The 20,621-nt window shown below is 39.3% G+C and overlaps 2 protein-coding genes across 3 annotated transcripts in view; one reads left to right on the top strand and one right to left on the bottom strand.

Annotated features, from left to right (window-relative positions):
• Positions 1–522: 522 nt before the first annotated feature.
• LOC102852013 (chromosome unknown open reading frame, human C1orf192) lies at positions 523–6,316 on the top strand. Its single transcript, XM_006895554.1, has 5 exons — positions 523–549; positions 1,641–1,703; positions 1,880–1,960; positions 3,081–3,257; positions 5,996–6,316. The coding sequence occupies exons 1-5, from the start codon at positions 523–525 to the stop codon at positions 6,314–6,316; spliced, it is 669 nt and encodes a 222-aa protein (XP_006895616.1).
• A 3,581-nt stretch (positions 6,317–9,897) lies between these two features.
• SDHC (succinate dehydrogenase complex, subunit C, integral membrane protein, 15kDa) overlaps positions 9,898–20,621 on the bottom strand; it is a 48,186-nt gene continuing 37,462 nt past the window's right edge. The window contains exons 4-5 of one of the 2 annotated variants that reach the window (XM_006895496.1): positions 15,052–15,215; positions 9,898–10,023 (exon numbers count right to left, since the gene is read on the bottom strand). In XM_006895496.1, the coding sequence (XP_006895558.1) occupies positions 9,919–10,023; positions 15,052–15,215 (269 nt within the window). In that variant the 3' untranslated portion in view covers positions 9,898–9,918. The remainder of the gene's footprint in view (positions 10,024–15,051; positions 15,216–20,621) is intronic. The other variant, XM_006895495.1, reaches the window with a different exon arrangement.

Here is a 20,621-nt window from a genome sequence, read left to right as displayed (position 1 = left end):
GCAACAATGAATGAATGGAAACCCAAAATCTCTGTAAATGTTTATGAAAATTAATAAAATATAATTATAGAAAAACAAACAAACAAAAATGCATATTAAGTCTATCCTGGGGTGCAAATGAAAATTCTTAGTAGAAGGTTGAACTGGAATGAGCTGTTCTGAAACCCTGTTGAGAACTCAGATCTCCATGTTTGTCTTCATTGCCCTTCCCAATGAAAGCTTTCACAGGCCCATGGTTTCCCACTTCAGGCTTAAAAACTCCAAAGACATGGAATAGTCCTTAGGCAGAGGTAAGTTACACTAGGGAAAAAGAGGTTATTATTCAGCTAATTTTCTCAGTTTTACTGTCTTTAACCTCCTTAAAAAGAAAATGAAGCTAGGTTTTCAGGAGGAAGGATGGGGGGCAGAATCAGCTAAGGAAGTGAATAGTAGAAAGGAAAGGTACAAGCTGATTGGGTGGTAGGCTTGAAGGCTGTCTTCTGAGGTTGCCAGGCAACAAGTATAAACAAATGTGGTAGAATCATGGCCACAAACTACAGTGCAAATCAAGTAAGTTTTCTTTCTCTAACTTTTCAAACGTTTAATTTTACTTCTCAGCTCTATCTTTGGATTCTGATCGGTGAATAAGCTTATGTCAGAGTGAAGTGAGATATTAAGTATTTCACCTCTCAGAGGGGGAAATTTACTAAAAAGAGTTTTAGTTTGTAGCGGTTAGATTGGAGGTCAGCACATTGCTTTCTGTAAAAGGCCAGAGAGTAAATATTTCAGACTTGATGGGACAAATGGCAAAATCAGAAACAATCTAGGCTCTTTTTAAAAATTAATTAGTTTATTTTTAATTTTTCTTTTTATTACTTTTTATTTTTTTTTAATGTGTGTACCGTCAAATCAGATCTGACTGATACAGGAGGAGATTGTCCCTCCTTCTTCAGCAGAGCGTCTGGTGGATTCAAACCTCATATCTCTGGGATTGCAGTGCAGCTTCTTGCCAGTAGGCCACCAGAGCTTGCCACAATCTAGGTTCTTATATAACATGGAAAAGTAAATTTCCATAAACTTTCTATTTGTAAAACTAAAAGTACTATAACTGAGTAAAACTTTTCTAAATGTTCATCTATAAAGACAAGTCTTAGTTTACAGGTCATACCACACCAGGCAGCAGCATGGATTTGTTTCATAGCCCACAGTTTGCTGACCACTGCCAAAAAAATAAATAAATGAATAAAATTGAAAAAAAAATGAGAACCATAAATGTAATTTAAAACTTTCAGTAGTCATATTAAAAAAAATATTAAAGGCTATAGTTACTTTAACTCAGTATATAAAAATAGTATTTTATCATGTAATGAATAGACTTAAAAGTATGGACATTTTCTGTTACTTTTTTATAGTCTTAAAAAATCCAGTGTCTGTTTTATACTTTAAAACATACTTTTTTCCAGACTAGTTACATGTAGAGTACTTAATAGTCACATGTGCCTGGTGGCTAACATAGTGGACAGTGTACCTCTAGACCAAATAAATAACATCTTTTCCAAAGTGAATTAGAACCTAGTCTAGTTGTGCAGCTTTGGTCTTCAAATCTAGACCCTGTGGGGCCTATGATCCTCACGAGGATTCTCTTATCTTTCTCTCCACAGTATGAAAAAGCTTTCTCACCCAGAAGTCTGCGGAACTGGTCTCCTGCCAAGCCAACTAAAGAGGTATTTACACTGTCTCTCCAAAGCCAGTTTCTTGCTCATTATGTCATGTTTCTGTCACTCCCTGAGACAGAACTTTTAAACTTCTATAAACTTCTTTCTTTATTCAAGCCCCTCAGGCTCTTTCCCTCTCTTTTTCACTCTAATTTTAAAAGTACTATTCTCTGTCTCTACTCCAGAGCATCTCTTCTCAAGAAGGCTATACTCAGATTATTGCCAATGATCGTGGTCATCTGTTGCCTTCAGTACCACGCTCCAAGGTGAGATATTCAATCTGTATTCTCATTACAAAAGGTAAAGAACTCTGTATTGTTCATAATAGCAAAGAGTTGGAAACAACCCACGCGCCCATCATCAAACAAATGGATAAAAGAAGCTGTGGTATAGTCACACAATGGAATACTATGCAGCACTGAAAAAACAAGGAGCTCATGACATATCCTACAAAATGAGTGACTCTGGAGGACATTATGCTGGGTGAAATATCTCTGTCACAAAAGGAAATATATTGCATAATGCCACTGTTGTAAAATGACTGACATCACGGTTGGGGGGTAACTAAGAAAAGGGGATAAATAATGTATAATGCATGGAAACAGATGAGGGAAAGAGCTACTTAAAAAGAATATATGATTAGGTATTATTTGCATGATAACAGTCCAGAATAAGAGCTGCATAGTAAAGTGGACTGGGGTGGAGGTGGGGAATTGTACAATGAAATAATTTTTTTTTTCCAAAGAGAAAAGCGAACTGGGGGTGGGGGTGGGGAAGAGAGGAAAATGTGCAACAATAAATTAATTGAAATCCAAGTTCTCTATAAACTTTCACTAAGATCTCAAAAAAAAAAAGGTAAAACAGACGATATAAAGATCAACTTTCGACTAGAGTTGATCCAAATTGTCAGGACTACTTTCAAAGTATTTGCAAAATGTATATATAAACAGATTAAAGAGGCATGATGTCATGGGGGGAAAAAGGTAAAGAACTGAAGCACAGAACTTGGGTAACAGAGGGTAGACTTGTGACCTGCAGTCACTAGTTGGAGGATTAAAGTTCAGTCTACCTCAAATTGTACCTAGTCTCCCTTAAATTTGTTTCATTTACATAACAAGGCAAAAATCTTTTAGAGAATGCCTCAGATGATGATATTTATGCAGTAGGTACTACACTTTGTCAAACTGAGCCCAAGGTTGTAGAGGAAAGAAGATTAAAAAAAATAAAAAATATGGGCATCTAAAAGGAGGGGAAGGGAAATGAACTGGGAAATTATACTTTTAGTCTTCTTTCTTTACCAAAAGCAAAGAATGGCCATCAGATGAACAGAATTCCTGCCAACAGGTCAGTCGCTGGTTGTGAGGAGTCTTGTCTTTTTCCTTTTAGGCAAGTCCTTGGGGTTCATTCATGGGTACATGGCAAATGCCTCTGAAGATACCTCCTGCACGGGTGACACTGACCTCCCGTACAGTGGCTGGTGCTGATTCCCTCACTAAATGGATACAGAAAAATCCTGATTTGCTGACAGCCTCCAATGGATTACGTCCTGAAATCTTAGGCAAGGTATCTATCTATTCCTCTAACACAACCTCAAACCCTAGGGTCTCTTTTTTTTCTTTTCAATTTCAAAATTGCCTGTTGTTATACCACTACTACCCAGCAGAGGGAACTTCTAGCCAATAGCTGTTTTAGCCTGTCTAAATGACTGCCAAAAAGAACAAGCAGATAATGTCTCTGGAAAAGTGCAGCAGAATGCTTCCTGGAGGCAAAGATGGAAAGCTTCATCTCTCATACTCTGGTTATGTTGCTAGAAGAAGCTGTTCCTTGGAAAGTGACACCATGCTTGAAAATGCAGAGGGTCTGTGAAAGAGAGGAAGACCCTCAGTAAGATAGACAGTGACTACAGCACTGGGCTCAAGTGTGTCAGAGATGAGGATGGCACAGGATAGGACAGGGTGCAGGTCTGTTGTTCATATGGTCGCTATAAGTCACACTCGACTAAAAGCACCTTACAACAACAATCTCTGATCATACAAATATCATAAAACATTAATGCTGTGGGAAGGGTATGTTGAAGGTGTGTCAAGAGGCAGTGTATCCAGCCTGGAGTGAAGTTTCTGCTGGTCTCGGAGAAGCCTAGGCTAGTCTGCCTGGCTAAAGATGGTGTCTTTTCCAGTCCAGGGGATGGCTGCCTCCCTATCAGATAAGTTACTTCTCTTATCTAGGGAATGACTACAGGCCAGGAATGATAGTGTCTGTAAGTTCTGGGAGTAATAATGTCAGTTTAAAGACTACACGGTGTGCCTGATCCACATCATGGTCTTTCAATTACTTCCTATGTGTCTGAAAGTTGGACAGTGAATAAGGATGACAGAAGAATGGATGTCTTTGAATTGTGGTGTTGCAAAGAGTACTGAATATCTTATAGACTGTCAGAAGAACAAACAAGTCTGTTCTGGAGAAGTACAACCAGGGTGTTTTTGAAGCAAGGACAGTGAAACTTCATCTCATATTCTTTGGGCACATTGTCAGGAGATGTTCAAGCCTTGAAAAAAAGACATCATGGTGGGAAAGGCAGAGGCTCAGAAAAAAAGAGGAACACACTCAACAAGATAAGACTGACACAGTGACTAACAATGGACTCGAACATACCAGAGCTGGTGAGGATGGCACAGGATAGGGGGAATTTCAGATCTGTTGTTCACAGGATCACTATGAGTCATAGTTAACTTGGTAGCACCTAATAACAACAATCACTAATCATTTTTTAAGGTCAAAAGGACATTTTGCCCCAAGAGCAGAAAATTATCTAGTCTCAAGAGGAAGTTGTTACTGCTGTGTGCCATTAAACCCAACTCAGCTACAACTCATGGTGACCCTCCATTGGGTTCCAAAGGCTATAAATCTTTAAGGAAAGAGTTCTGGTGCCGCAGTGTGGTTACATGGTGTGCCGTTAATAAAAATTTGGCAGTTTGAAACTACCAATCAATCCATGTGAGAAAGATGGCATTCTCCTCTAGGAATGATTTACAGCCTTGGAAACCTGATGGTGGGTCACTGTGGGTCAGAACTGACTTGATAGCAGCGATGGTTTCTATTTGTTTGACTTTTTTTTCCAAATTTTGCATGTTCAATTATTTTTTTATTAAATTTTATTAGTTTTAATGAACATTTACAGGGATTTTGGGTTTTCATTCCTTCATTGCTGCACCATTCTCTCTACCCTCCTCCCCAGTTTGTTCTTCTTCCCCACCATCCGAATGCCTGTTTTAATTGTCCAATTGCCACAGTACTTGTCAAAATCAGTTCTGATTAATCTCCTTTGTCGGTGTGTCCTTTGCCATTCCCTATCACTCCTCCCTGAGAGAGACTTCACCCTGATTCATAAGGAAAAGGGGATGGGGTATTCTCTTAGCAACTTCCTGCTGAAAAGGGACGCTGTGGGTTTCAGGGTGAAGATCTTCTCTGACTACTCTAAAGGGCCCCTTTGGCAGTAGGAAACACATAGACTATTATGGAGATTGATTTTGGAATTTAGATGCACTCTTATTGATTGTGCTTGGCCGTACATGTTCATATCCCTGAAGATGTATCATGGGGGGGTTGCAACCTGATGGTCTGCATGCTAATAAGATATCAGGGGAAAGACTTCTTGGAGCAGCTCAGTATCAGCAGTGAAAACTTGAGTTTTGCGGCTCCAAGCTTTCCTGCCCAGTATGAGAAGCCATCTTGATGTTGCTGCTTCCTTGTTTGACTTTTTAAATCATAGCGGAGGAGACTGCCTTATCTCTGTCCATGGGAGCAGCTGCACACTCTGAAACACAGTTTTTTGGGTTGTAATCTTTATGGGATCAGACTGTCAGGTCTTTTCTCTCATGGAGTGGCTAGCAGGTATGAATTGGTGACCTTCTGGTTAGCAGCTGAGCACTTAATAATTATTATCATCAGAGCTCCTTATGGAGAGATTCTAAAAAACTAACTAAACCCAATGCTAGCAAGTCAATTTTGACTCATAGTGATCCTTTGTCATGTTTCAGAGGGAATAAATTATTATGAGAGGACACTGCCCATTTTTCTTTCAAGGAGAGGATGGTGGATTTTAAATGCTGATTTTGTGATTAGCAAGTAGAGTATGCACGATGTCACCATGGCTCTCAAAGAGAGGTTAAGTGAATCAAACATAACTCTTCTTACCTGACTTGTTGCCCATGGTATGGCAAAAACATAACTTATAAGATTAACTGGTGATGACCTGGATTTGACTAGAAGCATAACTGGCTCTTCTTTTCCACCCCTGACAGCCTCATGATCCACACAGTGGATCTTCCACACAGAAGACGACTAACGCAAAGGCTGTACACCAAGCACCAAGTGCAACCATAATTCCAAATACAGCAGCTACAGATTCTAGTTCTCCTACTCAAGTGCAAAGTCCACACCCTTCTGCAGGTCATACTCCAGCTTTCCAAAGCCCACCCAACCCTCCTAATACCCCATCTGGAAGTTTAAGCATAACAGAACAAGGAGAAGGTCCTGAACCAGCAGAGGTCCTGAAATGCAAACTTGGAACACTGGAAGGGAAGGAGGACTGCAAGAAGAAAACCTGTCTAAAGGCTGAGTAAAGCATGACTCTCAGTCAAGAATGTGAAATGGACAAATTATGGGGTGGGAACAAATGCAAATTCAGAAAATAAACATTGTTTGGTCTTCTATTGATCTAGATTTTCTCTACCTGCTATGGCTGCCTCTTAGAACCTAATTAGGAGGAGAGACCAAACCCACTGCCATTAGCTCAGGGAAAGTATGGAAGAACATGACCATGGTTTGGGGTTTCCACAAGGACTGAGTTTGTTCTACTCCAGAAATTATTAAAAGCAAGCTGTTATTTTAGAAACTGAAGACACAGAAGTGACAAGAGGACAGCAAAGAAAAATAAAGCAAGATGCCAGGAAAGAATTTAGGGCAGAATAACAACCATAATGACCGCTCTGTACTTCCCTCTGGCTCTCCCTCAATCACCTGAATGCTAGGAATCCATCAAAAAGGTGAAGAAGTCCCCTATCCATTTCCCAGCCTCCAACATCTCTCTCTCATTGACCCTATTCTACATCTGCTAAATTCAATGCCGTTGCCAAATCTCTCCCCATCCTAACACCAAAATGTTCTCTCATGAACACTTGTCTTTGCTTCTGAGAACTAAAAGTACAGAGAACAGCTCTGTTAAACAGGAGGAAAGCAACAAAGACTTCTCAACTATTCTATTTTAAAAGAAAAGAGAACTTAAGGCTAAAGACTTATTCTGGAGCTAGGATAAAGATTAAGACAACAGATCTCCACTGTTTTTACAGTAAGGTCTTCTTTCACAACCTACTGGCTTTAATCACTGAATAGTCAACAACTCAAGGTTATAGACAAGATGGATCTGTTACTCCAAAGAGGATCAAAACAGCACTCCTACCAAATGAGTTAGGAACCCCAGAACCTTGGCTTAAATGGTTAAAAATTTCTCAGTTATAAATTTTTGCTAGGTGTTCAACCAAGTTATCCCTTTCTTTAATACTCCACATATAAAAAATTTAATGAAATAACATTTGAGCAAGAGTCTATAGTTATGAAAGAAGAAGTTCAAGTTGCTTTGAAGAAAATAGCAAAAAAATAAGTCCCCAGGAATAGATGGTATACCAATTCATGTATTTCAGATGCTGCCCTGGATGTGCTCACCAAGTTGTGCCAAGAAATCTGGAGAACAACCACTTGGCCAACTGACTGGACGAGATCTATATTTGTTCCCATTCCAAAGAAGGGTGACCCAACTGAGTGTGGAAACTACAGAACAATATCATTGATTCCACATGCAAGCAAGATTCTACTGAAGATTATCCAAAAATGACTGGAACAGCACATCAGCAGAGAATTGCCGGAAGTCCAGGCTGGGTTTAGAAGGGGTCGTGGTACTAGGGATATCATAGCTGGTATTAGATGGATCTTAGCTGAAAGCAGGGAATACCAGAAGAATGTATATCTGTGCTTCATTGATTATGCAAAGGCATTTGACTGTGTGGATCATAACAAACTGTGGCTGACTCTGAGAAGAATGGGAATCCCAGAACATTTAATCGTGCTAATGCGAAACCTATACTTGGACCAAGAGGCAGTCGTCAGAACAGAGCAGGGTAACACTGCATGGTTCAAAATTGAGAAGGGTGTACGCCAGGGATGTGTCCTGTCTCCATACCTTTTCAACCTGTATGCAGAGCAGATTATCTGAGAGGCTGGGCTCTATGAGGAGAAATGTGGCGTCAGGATTGGTGGAAGATCTATTAACAATCTGCGTTATGCAGATGACACAACCCTGCTTGCTGAAACTGAGGAGGACCTCATGCACTTGCTGCAGAGGGTTAAAGACTGCAGCCTTCAGTATGGACTGAGGCTCAATGTCAAGAAGACAAAGATTCTCACCATTGGGCCAACTGGTAGCATCAGGATGGATGGCAAAGAGATTGAGATTGTTCACAGCTTCAGTTTGCTCGGCTCCATGGCCAACACTCTTGGCACCAGCAGCCAAGAAATCAAAAAATGTATTGCGATGGGAAAGTCTGCTGTTAGGGACCTCTAAAGTACTCAAGAGCAACAGTGTGTCTCTGGAGACAAAGATGCGTCTGATACAGGCCATGGTCTTTGCAATCACTTGTTATGCATCAGAGAGTTGGACAATGACTAGGGAGGATAGAAGGAGAATTGATGCCTTTGAGCTGTGGTGCTGGAGAAGAGTATTGAATGTACCATGGACTGCCAAGAAAACAAATATATTCATCCTGGAGAGGGTTAAACCAGGCTACTCCTTGGAGGCAAGGATTCTGGGGCTTCATCTGACATACTTTGGACATGTTGTAAGGAGTGACAGGTCCTTGGAGAGGGACATCATGTTTGGGAGGGTGGAGGAACAGCGCAGGAGGGGAAGACTCTCTATGAGGTGGATTGATTCAGTGACTGGGGTAATTGGGATGGATGTGTCAGAGGCAGTGAGATTGGCACAGGATAGAGCAGGGTTTAGGGCTGTTGTACATAGAGTCACTATGAGTTGCAAATGACTTGACGGCACAAAACAACAATAAACAACAACTCCACATATGCATCTTCAGCTTATTCCTTAGCCTTCACTCGTCCTCTGGCTCCCATCTGCACCAGTACTTTGCCATAGCAGGGCATCATACCATGTTCAGTGAGACTGCTCATCATCAGTCCTCAATGGGACTTGGAGTCTATAGGAACCCTAAAGCTCTCCACACACTTTTTTCCTTGCTCCTTTCTTTTTTGTGATAATGAAATCTCTGGCTACTTGTACTTGATTCCCTGAGGATTTTCTAGTTGTCAGTGCAGGACAAACTGTTTCCCTCCTGGGAAAGGTTAAATTAGGGGAGTATGAATGCTTGAGACTGGAGGGTAGGGGAGGAAACTTCCCCTCAATTACCATTCTCTCAGTTTCTCCAGATTTCAAGAAGAGTCAAAGACAAGATGAATATTTTAATTGTTTCAGAAAAATATGTCACATGAGTTTGAATTAGAAAACATGACATTAAGAGGCTTTGTTTTCTTAGAAGTGCAAGGAAGAAAAAACAAACTATTATGTTCAATGATAATGTTCAATGGATCTTCCTCTTATATGGCCTTTTCCAAAGCACCTGCTTCCAGAGCCAACCCTCTTTATCTCCCTCTAGCTAGGCCAGGCTAATTTTCCCCACTCCCACCATCTTCTTTCAGTCACAATGTGTGGGAGCTAAAGACCCTGGGCTCTGACCAATGAACAGAACTGTCCTTTAAGCCAGCAACCCACAGAGAGTGGCACCCAAAGCCCCACCCCCAGCCCTTAGGGTAGAGGCCATAGAGCTGGCATTGTTTCCACTGTCTCGGGCAGAAGGAGCCAAAAGCTGACCCTCAGCACAAATCAAAGCTCAATATGGAAAGAGAATAAAGGCCTAGAGTAGGCTGCAACCTGGGGGCAAGAAAGAGAGTTTTCGCAGCCATTCCATCTTAAGAAACAAGAGGAAAATGAGACCCTTTTCCATTACTTTGGTTATACAATGTTCTCTACTGAGTTTCAAGGGGATTTGCAAGCAAAAATGGGTTTAATCAATCAGGAGAACTTTGCTCTGGAGAAAGGATTAACAAACAGAAGGAAAGTCAACATCATAAGCTGTAGGTAGATGTTGTGAACCTCAGGTCTTCACATAGCTGCCAGCCCTATAGAGGATAACACAGTGAAAACCAACACAGCTACTCCAGACTGGTAAAGCTGGGGAATCTTCAGGCCTTTTCCCAGGTCCCACATCTGTAAGGGAAAAAGAGAAAGAAAAGAATGAATGAATTTCAGTAGTCATCTCTGGTGGCTAAGTAGTAAAAAAAAAAAAGCATGAGCTTCAAAATCCACCAGTTCTGCTGGAGAAAGATGGACAATCTCTTCCCATGCAATTTACTGCCTCTGAAAACCTACCAGAGGATCATCTATGGGTTAGTTCTGACTTGAAGGCACACACCAGTCACCCTTTGAGTTCTTTTCTCACAAAGGACTTTCACTTACTTAAACAGGTAACTCCTTTCAGCATAATTCTAGAGAAAAAGTACTCTTACCTTATGCTCCACCTTAATCCTTCTCAAAACCTGTAACATGGTACCTCCTACCTGCTTATCTCAGCGACTAGAAAAGTATCCATAGTCCCTGGATACAAAAGCTTGTAGACTAAATAGATAAAATCTCCCCCCAGGCCAATACACTCAAATCAATGCTTTCCAAAGTCTGCTTCTCCAAAATTATATTCCTCAGAAATGAAAGACATTGGATGAAGAAAAAGTGCTGTGGTAAAATAAATCTGGTAAACTCTTAATGTGAACACTTTCAAACAATTTTCTTTACCAAGGAATATTTTAAATTGAAACATAATATATAAAGAGAATACTGATGAAATAACCAATATATACCATCATTATATGTACTGTATTCTACATTTTCTAATTTTGTTGTTATTAGAAACATTAACTTTATACTCACTGGGTCAAAAGCCACAATTTGAAAAACACTTACTTGGACTCTTAGTATGTTTTAAGAGATATTTTTATTATTATATATTGTGCTACTCATCAGCACAACACCACAACATTAACCAATTCAACACTTTTTAAGTGTACAGTTTAGTGATAACAACTGTGTTCATCATGTACAACTGTCACCCATAAACACGCCCAAATTCCTCATATCCTAGAGATATTAACAAATTCATAAAGTCACTTAAAATTTTTCCTAGGGCAAAATTAGGCCCCATTTTTCCCACATATATGCTCACCCCAACAAATACTGATACAACCTGACTCTAAAGCTGGCTGAATTACAGAAAATGGTAACATTATTATTACTACAGAAAAGCTAGAGAAACCTGGGGGGGGGTGGAGAGTGGGAATCGAGATGAGCCCATCTCAACACTGAAATAATTTCTACCTAGATCAGATGAGGAGTCAAGTAGATTCCACAAAGAGCTGTTTTGGTTATATAGGTAGTGTTGTTAAAAACAAAAATACAGTATTACTGGTGGTCATGATAATGGAAAGTAATATATTCTCAGGTGGTCACAACTGAAGGGAGGAGGGAGAGCTCTAGTGGTTTACTGGTAAGGAAATGCACTGCTTACCCAAAGGCATGCAATTCAAATCCACCGCTTGCACTGTGGGAGAAAGAGGACCAATCTCCAACTCCATGGTACAACATGACAGAAGAGACACTCTCTAGAATGCCACAGACACTGTCACTTATTCTCATAGATGTCAAGCTCAGAAGCCAAGAACTATGGACTGTCAGAAGGAACAGACTAAAGTCCTACCCTATACTCAGAGCCAGTCTTGCTAAAAGGACTAATGAAAGCAGATTTCAGGCTTAAGAAAAGATTTAAGGTCTTCATTTCTCTCAACAAAGGGATTATTGCCACCATAAACAGAAACCAGGAGGGAAAAGGTTGAGATCTGGGATTTTTCAAAAACCTCCTTATTCTCCTCTGCCTGCTAAAATGCAACAAAAGCAAACAGATGGCAAATCGTTTGCCTGAGCCAAGATATGAAAAGAGGAAGCTGATAGCTGATGTTCATCAGAAAGCTCTGTTCTGTGGAATTAAAGGAAATGCCCTTCCTTACCATCTACTCTCCCTTAGGGAAGTGAAAAATAATTTAAAACCAACTCAAATCCTGCCCCAGGGAGCAGATTATAGATACACTTAATTTAATAGGCTGTTTTTTCTCTCTCTCTCTCTCTCTGTGTCATTGCAATAAACAGCTTCTCTCCTATTCATGCTGTTGAGTCTGCGCCTCCCATAGGTTTCTGAGCCTGTAAATCACACAGGAGGAAACTGCTCATCTTTTTTCCTGCAGAGTAGCTGGTAGATCTGAAGAGCTTGAGAAGCATGGCCTTTGGGCTAACAGCTTAACTCCCAAAGGACTAGGCCCATCAGAGCTCTCTCACTTTTTTATTCCATTACACTGTCTATTGGACAAACAGAAATTCTGTGCTTTTCTCTAGCCTCTGATGTAGAAATTATAAAAGGTCAAACTAAGGCATGAACATCCTTCTGACAGAAACAGTTCAAGTTTAAGGGTAACCCAGTATCTTAGATACTCAATTCCTATTTCAGTTAACCTCCATTCTCTCCAATTACATAAAAATAAAACACAAAACAAAAATCTAACAAAAAACAATGAATGCAGCTCAATTCAAGATAACAAAAATCAATATATTGACACCAACTAGATGAAGCACTCTGGGTTAGAAGGAATGTTAGACTGAAACAGCAACCAGGTTTATCTAGATTACAATGGAGTATCTTTATCTAGGTTATAAATGAATCTCTAACATCTAGTACAGTGTCTTACACATTTTAGACACTAAGTAATATTTGTCTTATAAATCTGCCTTCTCAAATTTCACTCAAATAAACAATTTTAAAAATGTTTTCTGTGCTAGAGCCTCTTCTAGTAATAACCGTCTTAAAACTGGAAGCTTATACTGAGTCCCTGGCCTACATCCACTGCTCAGCCATACTACCAGCAGAGGTGACAAAGGATGCAGAGAAAACTTGCTTATCTTTCCCCAAGAAGTTTCTAATAAAGGCACAACTAACCTTAAAGAAGAGATTATTTATGGAAAATGGCAGTATCTCAACAAGAAATAAACAACCCAATCACAAAATACATAAAGGACATGGACAGATAACCTCACCAAAGAAGCCATTCAGATAGTCAACAAATACATGAAGAAATGCTCAAGATCATCACTTAGAGAGGTACAAATCAATGAGATATCATCTTACCTCAGCAACAATAGCAAAGTACATGAAGGAGAAGAGCAAACAATAAATACTAGCAAGAAAGAGGAGAAACTGAAACTCTCATATACTGCTGGAGAGGGTATAATGCTCATATAATGGTATGATTACTATGGAGAGTAGTTTGGCACTTCCTTAGAAAGTCGGGAATAGAAAAACTACCATTTGATATAGCAATCCCTCTGCTAGGTGTATATCCCAAAGAAGTAAGGTCTGCCACACAAACCAACATATGCACATCCACGTTTACATGGCACTAATTACAACAGCAAAGAGATGAAAATAACCCAAGTGTTCATCAATAGGTGACTGACTAGAGAATCAGTGTGGCTAAAGAATCAGTCACATATGCATCACTAAAAATGATCAAGAATTCATGAAATAAGAGAGCTCTGGTGGCCTAGTGGCAAGAAGCTGCACTGCAATCCCAGAGGTAAGCGGTTTGAATCCACCAGATGCTCTGGTGGAGAAGGAGGGGCAATCTCCTCCTGTCCAGTTAGATTTGATTTGACAGTACACACAAAAGAGAAAAAAAATTTAAAAAAAAAAATACATGAAATAATGCACAACATGGATGGCTCTAGGATAAATTATGCTGAGTGACATAGGTAAGTAACAAAAGGACAATTATGGTATAAGTCTACTATTATAAAAAGATAAGAAAAGGTTGACACACAGAAAGGATCAGTCTAACAGGAATTTTAACTGGAATGGGAAGGGAGGGTAGGTGAAAATTAAAGAATATATGAGCTGAGTGAAGGGAAAGGCAATATACAATAATGAGTTGACTAAACATTGTATTTAATGAATGACATTAATCAATGGCGACTAATGTGATAAAATGTCTATAAATTATTGTCTCAAAACCTAATGACATATAAACCTTCACTTAAATTTTTTCAAAATTTATTAAATCCAGAAGAAGAGTATAATACTCTCAATCTCTCCACTCCATTTCAACGAGTCTGATCCTCCCAGAAGAGCTGTGGGTGAGCATTAACATTACTGATAAGCATGTTCATTTTCTCCTGGACACAAGAGCCTATTATTTGGTCCTAAAAGCTTCCTGAGGTCCCAACTTTTTTCACTCTTTCTTAGTTGTTGGAATTGACAGAAAACCTCATAAGCAGTTCCTTACTTCACCTCTGCCTTGCATGTGGACTTCCGAGCTGTAAAACAACCCAGCGGTACATGGAATTTGCTCCAGGACTTAAGAACAATAAATGACATAGTTGAGCCTCTACATCTTGTGGTTCCTAACCTTTTTACTGTAATAGACAAAGTGCTAGTCAATAAGCCTTTTATTTCAAGAACTACCTTCCCTCTATAACTTGATTTATGCCACTGTTAGAACCTCTCCTTGGAATATTATTGCTTTTAATTTGTGACTCATGTACTTTTAACTTGTTAGTTAAATTTGTGTCTTCTAGGCTACAACAGTTCCATGATGCATCTTCAAGGATATGAACATGTATGGCTAAGCACAATTGATAGTGCATCTAAATTCCAAAATCAATATCCACAATAGTCTACGTGTTTCCTATTGCCAAAGGGGCGCTTTAGAGTAATGAGAGAAGATCTTCACCCTGAAACCTACAGCATCCCTTTTCAGTAGAAAGTAGCTAAAAGAATACGCCGTCCCCTTTTCCTTATGAATCGGGGTGAAGTCTCTCTCAGGGAGGAGTGATAGGGAATGGCAAAGGACACACTGACAAAGAAAATCAGAACTGGTTTTGACAAGCACTGTGGCAATGGGACAATTAAAACAGACTTTCAAAGAATATTCAACCTGAATCCTTCTGGTCATATGGAGATTTTTGAAAGTATTTCTTTGAGTTTAATTTGTTTTATTTGTTTGTGTATAAAGGATGCTCATCTAGATGATAACATAATTATGATAAAAACAAATGGGGGAAATATGGGAAGCTAATACTAAATATCTGTAATAAACTGAATGCTATTTAAAAAAAAATCTGCAAATCTCACAAGTAACTTACCAAGTGTCGTATTCCATTCCAGGTGTGATACATGAGAGGGGAGACAAGTGCAAACTTAGCTGTGTAGATCAGTGCTGGAGCCAGACTCAGGGACTTCACGAGTTCCAAATGAGATTCAAAGTTCCCAGGGATCAACAGTGCAGACAAGCCAAAAAGAGAGACTCCTGGGCAGATAAGAATGTACTTTTGAATATTATTAGTAGATAAAATAATATTACTAGAAATTAATGTATTTATAACTAATATTATTAGATACCCCGTAAGATTTGAGTTTCTGAGAGCTGCTGGCACCTTATACAATTCTGAGCTATTCTGAAATGAAGATTTAAAGTAATGTTCAAGTTAATATGAGAGGTTATCTGGGATATGATTCCAATTTCCTAAACTTGTTAACACGTTGTCTCAAATGACGGTAATACATGGAGGGGGGCAGGGGATGTGTTTCTAAGCACGATTGTCAATTTAAAAATGTGCGGCAACGTGTTAAATATTTTGGCTCATTATTTTTCCTCTCTAAGAAAACCCTCCGCTGCCACTTTAGAGCTCCTGATACATCTTTATTACCATCTCAACAAGAAAAAGTAAAAGTAAAATATTCACACAGTTTAAAGAAAAGACTTCAGAAGTTTTAAAATCTCTACTCCTCAATAACTGACTCAAGAAGAAAATGTAGGACAAAAAAAAATATTTATTACATTGAACCAGACATTTCTTAGATACTGCAACAAGAGTACAAACAAGAAAAAAAAACCCAAACCAGATTAACTGGATTTCCTAAAAATGAAAAATATTTATGGACCAAAAAAAAGTTAAAGGAAAAAAAATTGTGCTACGAACAACCCCACTGAGAAGGTAAAAAGACAACTCACAGAATTGAAGAAAGTATTTGCAAGCCATCCATCTGTCTGATAAGGGGGCTTATATGCAGAACTTAAATTCAACAAAAAAATGACAACTTGAGGAGCTCTGGTGGCCTAGTGGCAAGAAGCTGCACTGCAATCCTGAAGGTGGTTCAAAGCTACCAGATGCTCTGCAGGAAAGGGACAATCTCCTCCTGTGTCAGTAGAATCAGATTCGACATTACACAAGAAAACAAAACAAAACACCAGAAAACACAACTCAAAATAAATAGGTAAAAAACCATTTCTCCAAAGAAGACATAAAACTCACCAATAAGAATATAAAGAGATGCTCAATATCATTAGCCATTCACATTCATTAGGATGGTTGTAATAAAAAAAGAAAAAATAACAAGTGTTGTTGAGAATTCACAGGAAATGAAATTCTGACACATTGCTTGTGGAACTGTAAAATGATGTTTCAGAAATCACTTTGGCAGTTATTGTTAAACATAACCCTCAACACCCCAAACCCACTGCCATCCAGGTGAGTCTCTCCACTAGGTTTCTGAGGCTGTAAATCTTTTTTGGGAGGAGACTGTCCATCTCTGTCCACTGGAATGCCTGGTGGATTCAAACTACTGACCTCCTAATTAGCAGAAAAAAACACTATGCCACCAGCACTATACAGAGTTACTAAATATTCTCTGCAGTGTCACTGTTAGATGTATACCTCAGGGAAAGGAAACATCTATCCACACAAACACATGAACATGAGTGTTTATAGCAGCATTATTCCTAACAGCCAAAAAGTAAAAAGAACTGACCATCGATGGCTAAATGAAATTCACTCAGCTCAATTCACTGGTATCATAGCTGACCTTCCAGCAGGTTTCTAGAAGGTACTGCTTCTTTCTCTTTTAACTGTCCATCTTTCTCCTATAGAGCTGTTGCCTGATTTTGGGTTGGCAAGTGCAATTCTTTACCCATTAGGCCTCTAGAGCAACTTGACAGAAAAACTAAGAGAGATATATGTAATACTTAACAAAATTTACATAGAATTGTGTGTGTGTGTGTGAATATAAAATAGTGTAATTAGGCCATAATGACGTACCGATGCATGTTATAACATGGATGAACCTTATGCTAATTAAAAAGAAGCTTGTCATAAAGAACTACATATTATGATTCTATTCCTATGAAATGTGTTCTTGTTGTTGTTAGGTGCCATTGAGTACAACTGACAGTGGCTCTATGAATAGCTGTCCTATCTGTGCTATCCTCATCATCTGATACACTCAAGTCCATTGCTCAAGTCACTGTGTCAGTTCATCTCCTTGGGGGTCTTCCTCTCCTTCACTGACCCTCCATCTTTCCAAACAGAATATTCCCTTCCCAATTGGCAAACAGAGACAGGAAATAAATTAGTGTCAGTCTAGGGCTGGAGAGTAACTGCTAATGTATATACAGGTTTCTTTATGGTATGATAAAAATCTTCTAAAACCTACTGTGGTGTTGGTTGTATAACTGTGAATATACAAAAGAAAAAATTCACCTGATCACTTAAAGTGTATAAGTGAATGAAGTTTATGAATTATACTTCAATAAGGCTGGTTTGTTTTTGTTTTGTTTTGTTTTTTTAAAATCTCCCATATAGCTGATATCTAGTTACTACTCTCACACATTTTCATCAGCAATTGCTGTTGCTGTTAAGTGTCATTTGGTCAAGTACGACTCATAGCGAACCCATGAACAAAATAGATAGCAGATAGCAGTCTATTCTTGTGCCGTCTAAGCTGCATCCATTAGACACACTGGTGAAGGTTGGAGAAAAGAGATTTGGCCTCACTGGATGCCTGGTCATCAGGGCTGCTTTTAACTCTGGCAAAGTGGATGCTGTTGTCATCAATGACCCCTTCATTGATCTCAACTACATGGTCTACATGTTCCAATATGATTCAACCCATGGCAAGTTCAATGGCATTGTTAAGGCTGAGAATGGGAAGCTTTTCCTCAATGGGAAAGCAATCACTATCTTCTAGAAGCGAGATCCTGTAAGGTGATGCTGGTGCTGATTATGTTGTAGAATCCTCTGGTGTCTTCACAACCTTAGAGAAGGTTAAGGCTCACTTGAAGAGCGGTGACAAATGGGTAAACATCTCTGCTTCTTCTGGTGATACCCCACATTTGTGATGAATGAGAGCCGTAAATAGTATGACAACTCTTTCAAAATTATCAGGAATATCTTCGGCACCACTGCTTAGACCCCCTGGACAAAAGTCATCCATGACAACTTTGGCATCGTAGAGGGACTCACGACCACAGTCCATCCCATTAGTGCCACTCAGAAGACTCTGGAGGAGGGGCCCTCTGGAAAACTGTGGTATGATGGCTGTGGAGCTTCCCAGAACACCATCTCTGCATATACTGCCAAGGCTGTGGGCAAGGTCATCCTTGAGCTGAATGGATAACGTAGTGGCATGGCTTTCTGTGTCCCCAACCTACAATGTGTTGGCTATGGATCTGACCTGCGGTTTGGAGAAAGCTACCAAATATGATGACATAAAAAAGGTAGTAAAGCTGCTATCAAAAGGGCTCCTAAAGAGCATCCTGGGGACACTGAAGACCAGATTTTTTCCTTAACTAACAGTGACACCTACTCTTGCACCTTTGATGCTGGTGCTGGCATTGCTCTAAATGATCACTTTGTCAAACTCATTTCCTGATGTGACAATGAATTTGGCTACTGCAACAGAGTGGTCAACTTGATGGTTCAAATGGCCTTCAAAGAATAAGAGCCTCTTGGTGAGCCCCAGCAATAGCATTAGAAGAGAGACCCCGCCTCAGCTGCTGGGGAGTCCTTGCCCCAACTCGATGCCCCCCTCCACCACTGAGAATCTCACATCAATGATACCATTTCCATCCAGTTTCCCAGAGAAAGGGGAGGGGTCTGGAGAGCCCATCGTGTCATGTACCATCAGTAAAGTATATTATACTCAGTAAAAAAAGAAAACATAACCAACTATTTTAACAAGTCTTTAATCCTCTATTTCTACTTAAGGCAGAAGAGTGATGAGAATCATGTCCATACTATACTAGAAGAAACTTCCTGACAATAAGGTTATTGAGATGACTATGTAATCACTTTCCAAGATCTTAAAGAAAATAAAACATTAATATATTTAGGAATAGATAACTGGCTAGAGAGACTAGAAATGCTAGAGATCTAATTCTGTTGCTGTCAAATGTAGGAAATATGTACTCATTTCTTTTATAGTCATTTATTAAAGGCATATCTACCATATAATAAACTTTCACTAACCTTGGAAGAGAGAAAAGAAGACATAGCTTCTGCCTTTCAAAAGTTTATATTTTAAAATATTGTATAAGACCATTATTGTAGAACGAGTATGACGATCCAAGGGGGAGGAGGGGACAGGGAGGAGCAGAGGGCTGACAATGGGTGAGGGCAAGTAAGTGTGTGGGGGATGTGAAGTGTTATGATTAAGGCTGAACAACTTGAAGGGTGGACGGAGGTGGGAGTGAAGGAAATGGCAAAGATCCAGTGTGAAAAACAATGTATATGAACTCTGTAAATAAACCAGTATAAAATTTAAAAAAAATTAAAAACAAAACAAAACAACCCAAACACCAAAAAACAAACAACCACCCTTTGAGCTAGGAAAAAAAGTTTATCGTCTAGTAGGTGAGACAATCTGCACAGGATGACAGCACAGTCATATACATGCATAGGGTGCTAAAGGTTCTTCTAAGAGGTGTCTTTAAGCTGTGTTTTGAGGAAAATAGCAGGAAGGAAAGTGGGGACTGGCAGGATATAAATAAGGTTAGAAAGACAAGGAGGGTTCAAATCATAAAGGGCTTTATTTACCAAGTAGAGTTTAAACTTGATCCTGTGGGTCAAAAATTACATATTAGGGGAGCTCTGGTGGCCTAGTGGCAAGAGGCTGCACCACAATCCCAGAGGTATGCAGTTTGAATCCATCAGATGCCCTGCTGGAGAATGAGGGCAATCTCTGTACCAGTCAGATCCAATTTGATGGTACACACACAAAATAATCATTATCATCATCATCATCTTCATCAACAAATTTCTTATCAGTGTCAAGCCCTAATTGTTATCTAACACGCAACAGTGAGAAAGATTCTATTATCAAGGCTTATATAAGAAGAATGATTAGCTTTGATCTCAGAACCAGGAGAAGGTTACTTGGGTCAAATATTAACTTTTCTAAGGGGACTGAAAAAAAAACCATTCGAGAGTCTTAAACTGGAGGATGTTTTGTATGCATATGTGCTTTAAAAAAGATCAATCCAGTGAGAATGGAGGGACAGACTGGAAAGGAGTCAAAATGGAGGTGGGAAGGGCGAACAGGAGGATAGATTTGTTCATTTCTCCAGTTGAGAAGGCAAACGTTGTTCAATCTAAGGTAGTAACAGGTGAATGGAATAGAAGGGAAAACCTAACAAGATATAAAAGAGGTAAAATTTCATGATGGACAGGTGAACAAGCTAAGTTAAGGATGGTGAACAGTTAATGCTTTCACTCAAATAGGGAATAAAGGAGAAGCAAATTGTTTTTAGGTTAGTTCAGTCTTGATTTGTTTGAGAATTGATGGAGATTAAAATTAGACTGTGCTTAAGTTTGAGGTGACAAAAACAATAATAAATGTACTATAAATTACTGGATAACGATCTAAAGCTAGCTGTTTT

This window comes from Elephantulus edwardii, unplaced genomic scaffold (genome assembly GCF_000299155.1).
Source record: "Elephantulus edwardii isolate Elephantulus edwardi_28Jun2011 unplaced genomic scaffold, EleEdw1.0 scaffold00168, whole genome shotgun sequence".
Taxonomy (NCBI): Eukaryota; Metazoa; Chordata; class Mammalia; order Macroscelidea; family Macroscelididae; genus Elephantulus; species Elephantulus edwardii.
This window is presented reverse-complemented; position numbering and strand designations above follow the sequence as displayed.

Coding starts and splice junctions, on each gene's coding strand:
- LOC102852013 (XM_006895554.1), top strand. CDS start 523: ATGGCCACAAACTACAGTGCAAATCAA. Junction 1,961..3,080: donor CTTCAGTACCACGCTCCAAG/GTGAGATATTCA, acceptor TTTTCCTTTTAG/GCAAGTCCTTGGGGTTCATT. Junction 3,258..5,995: donor GTCCTGAAATCTTAGGCAAG/GTATCTATCTAT, acceptor CACCCCTGACAG/CCTCATGATCCACACAGTGG.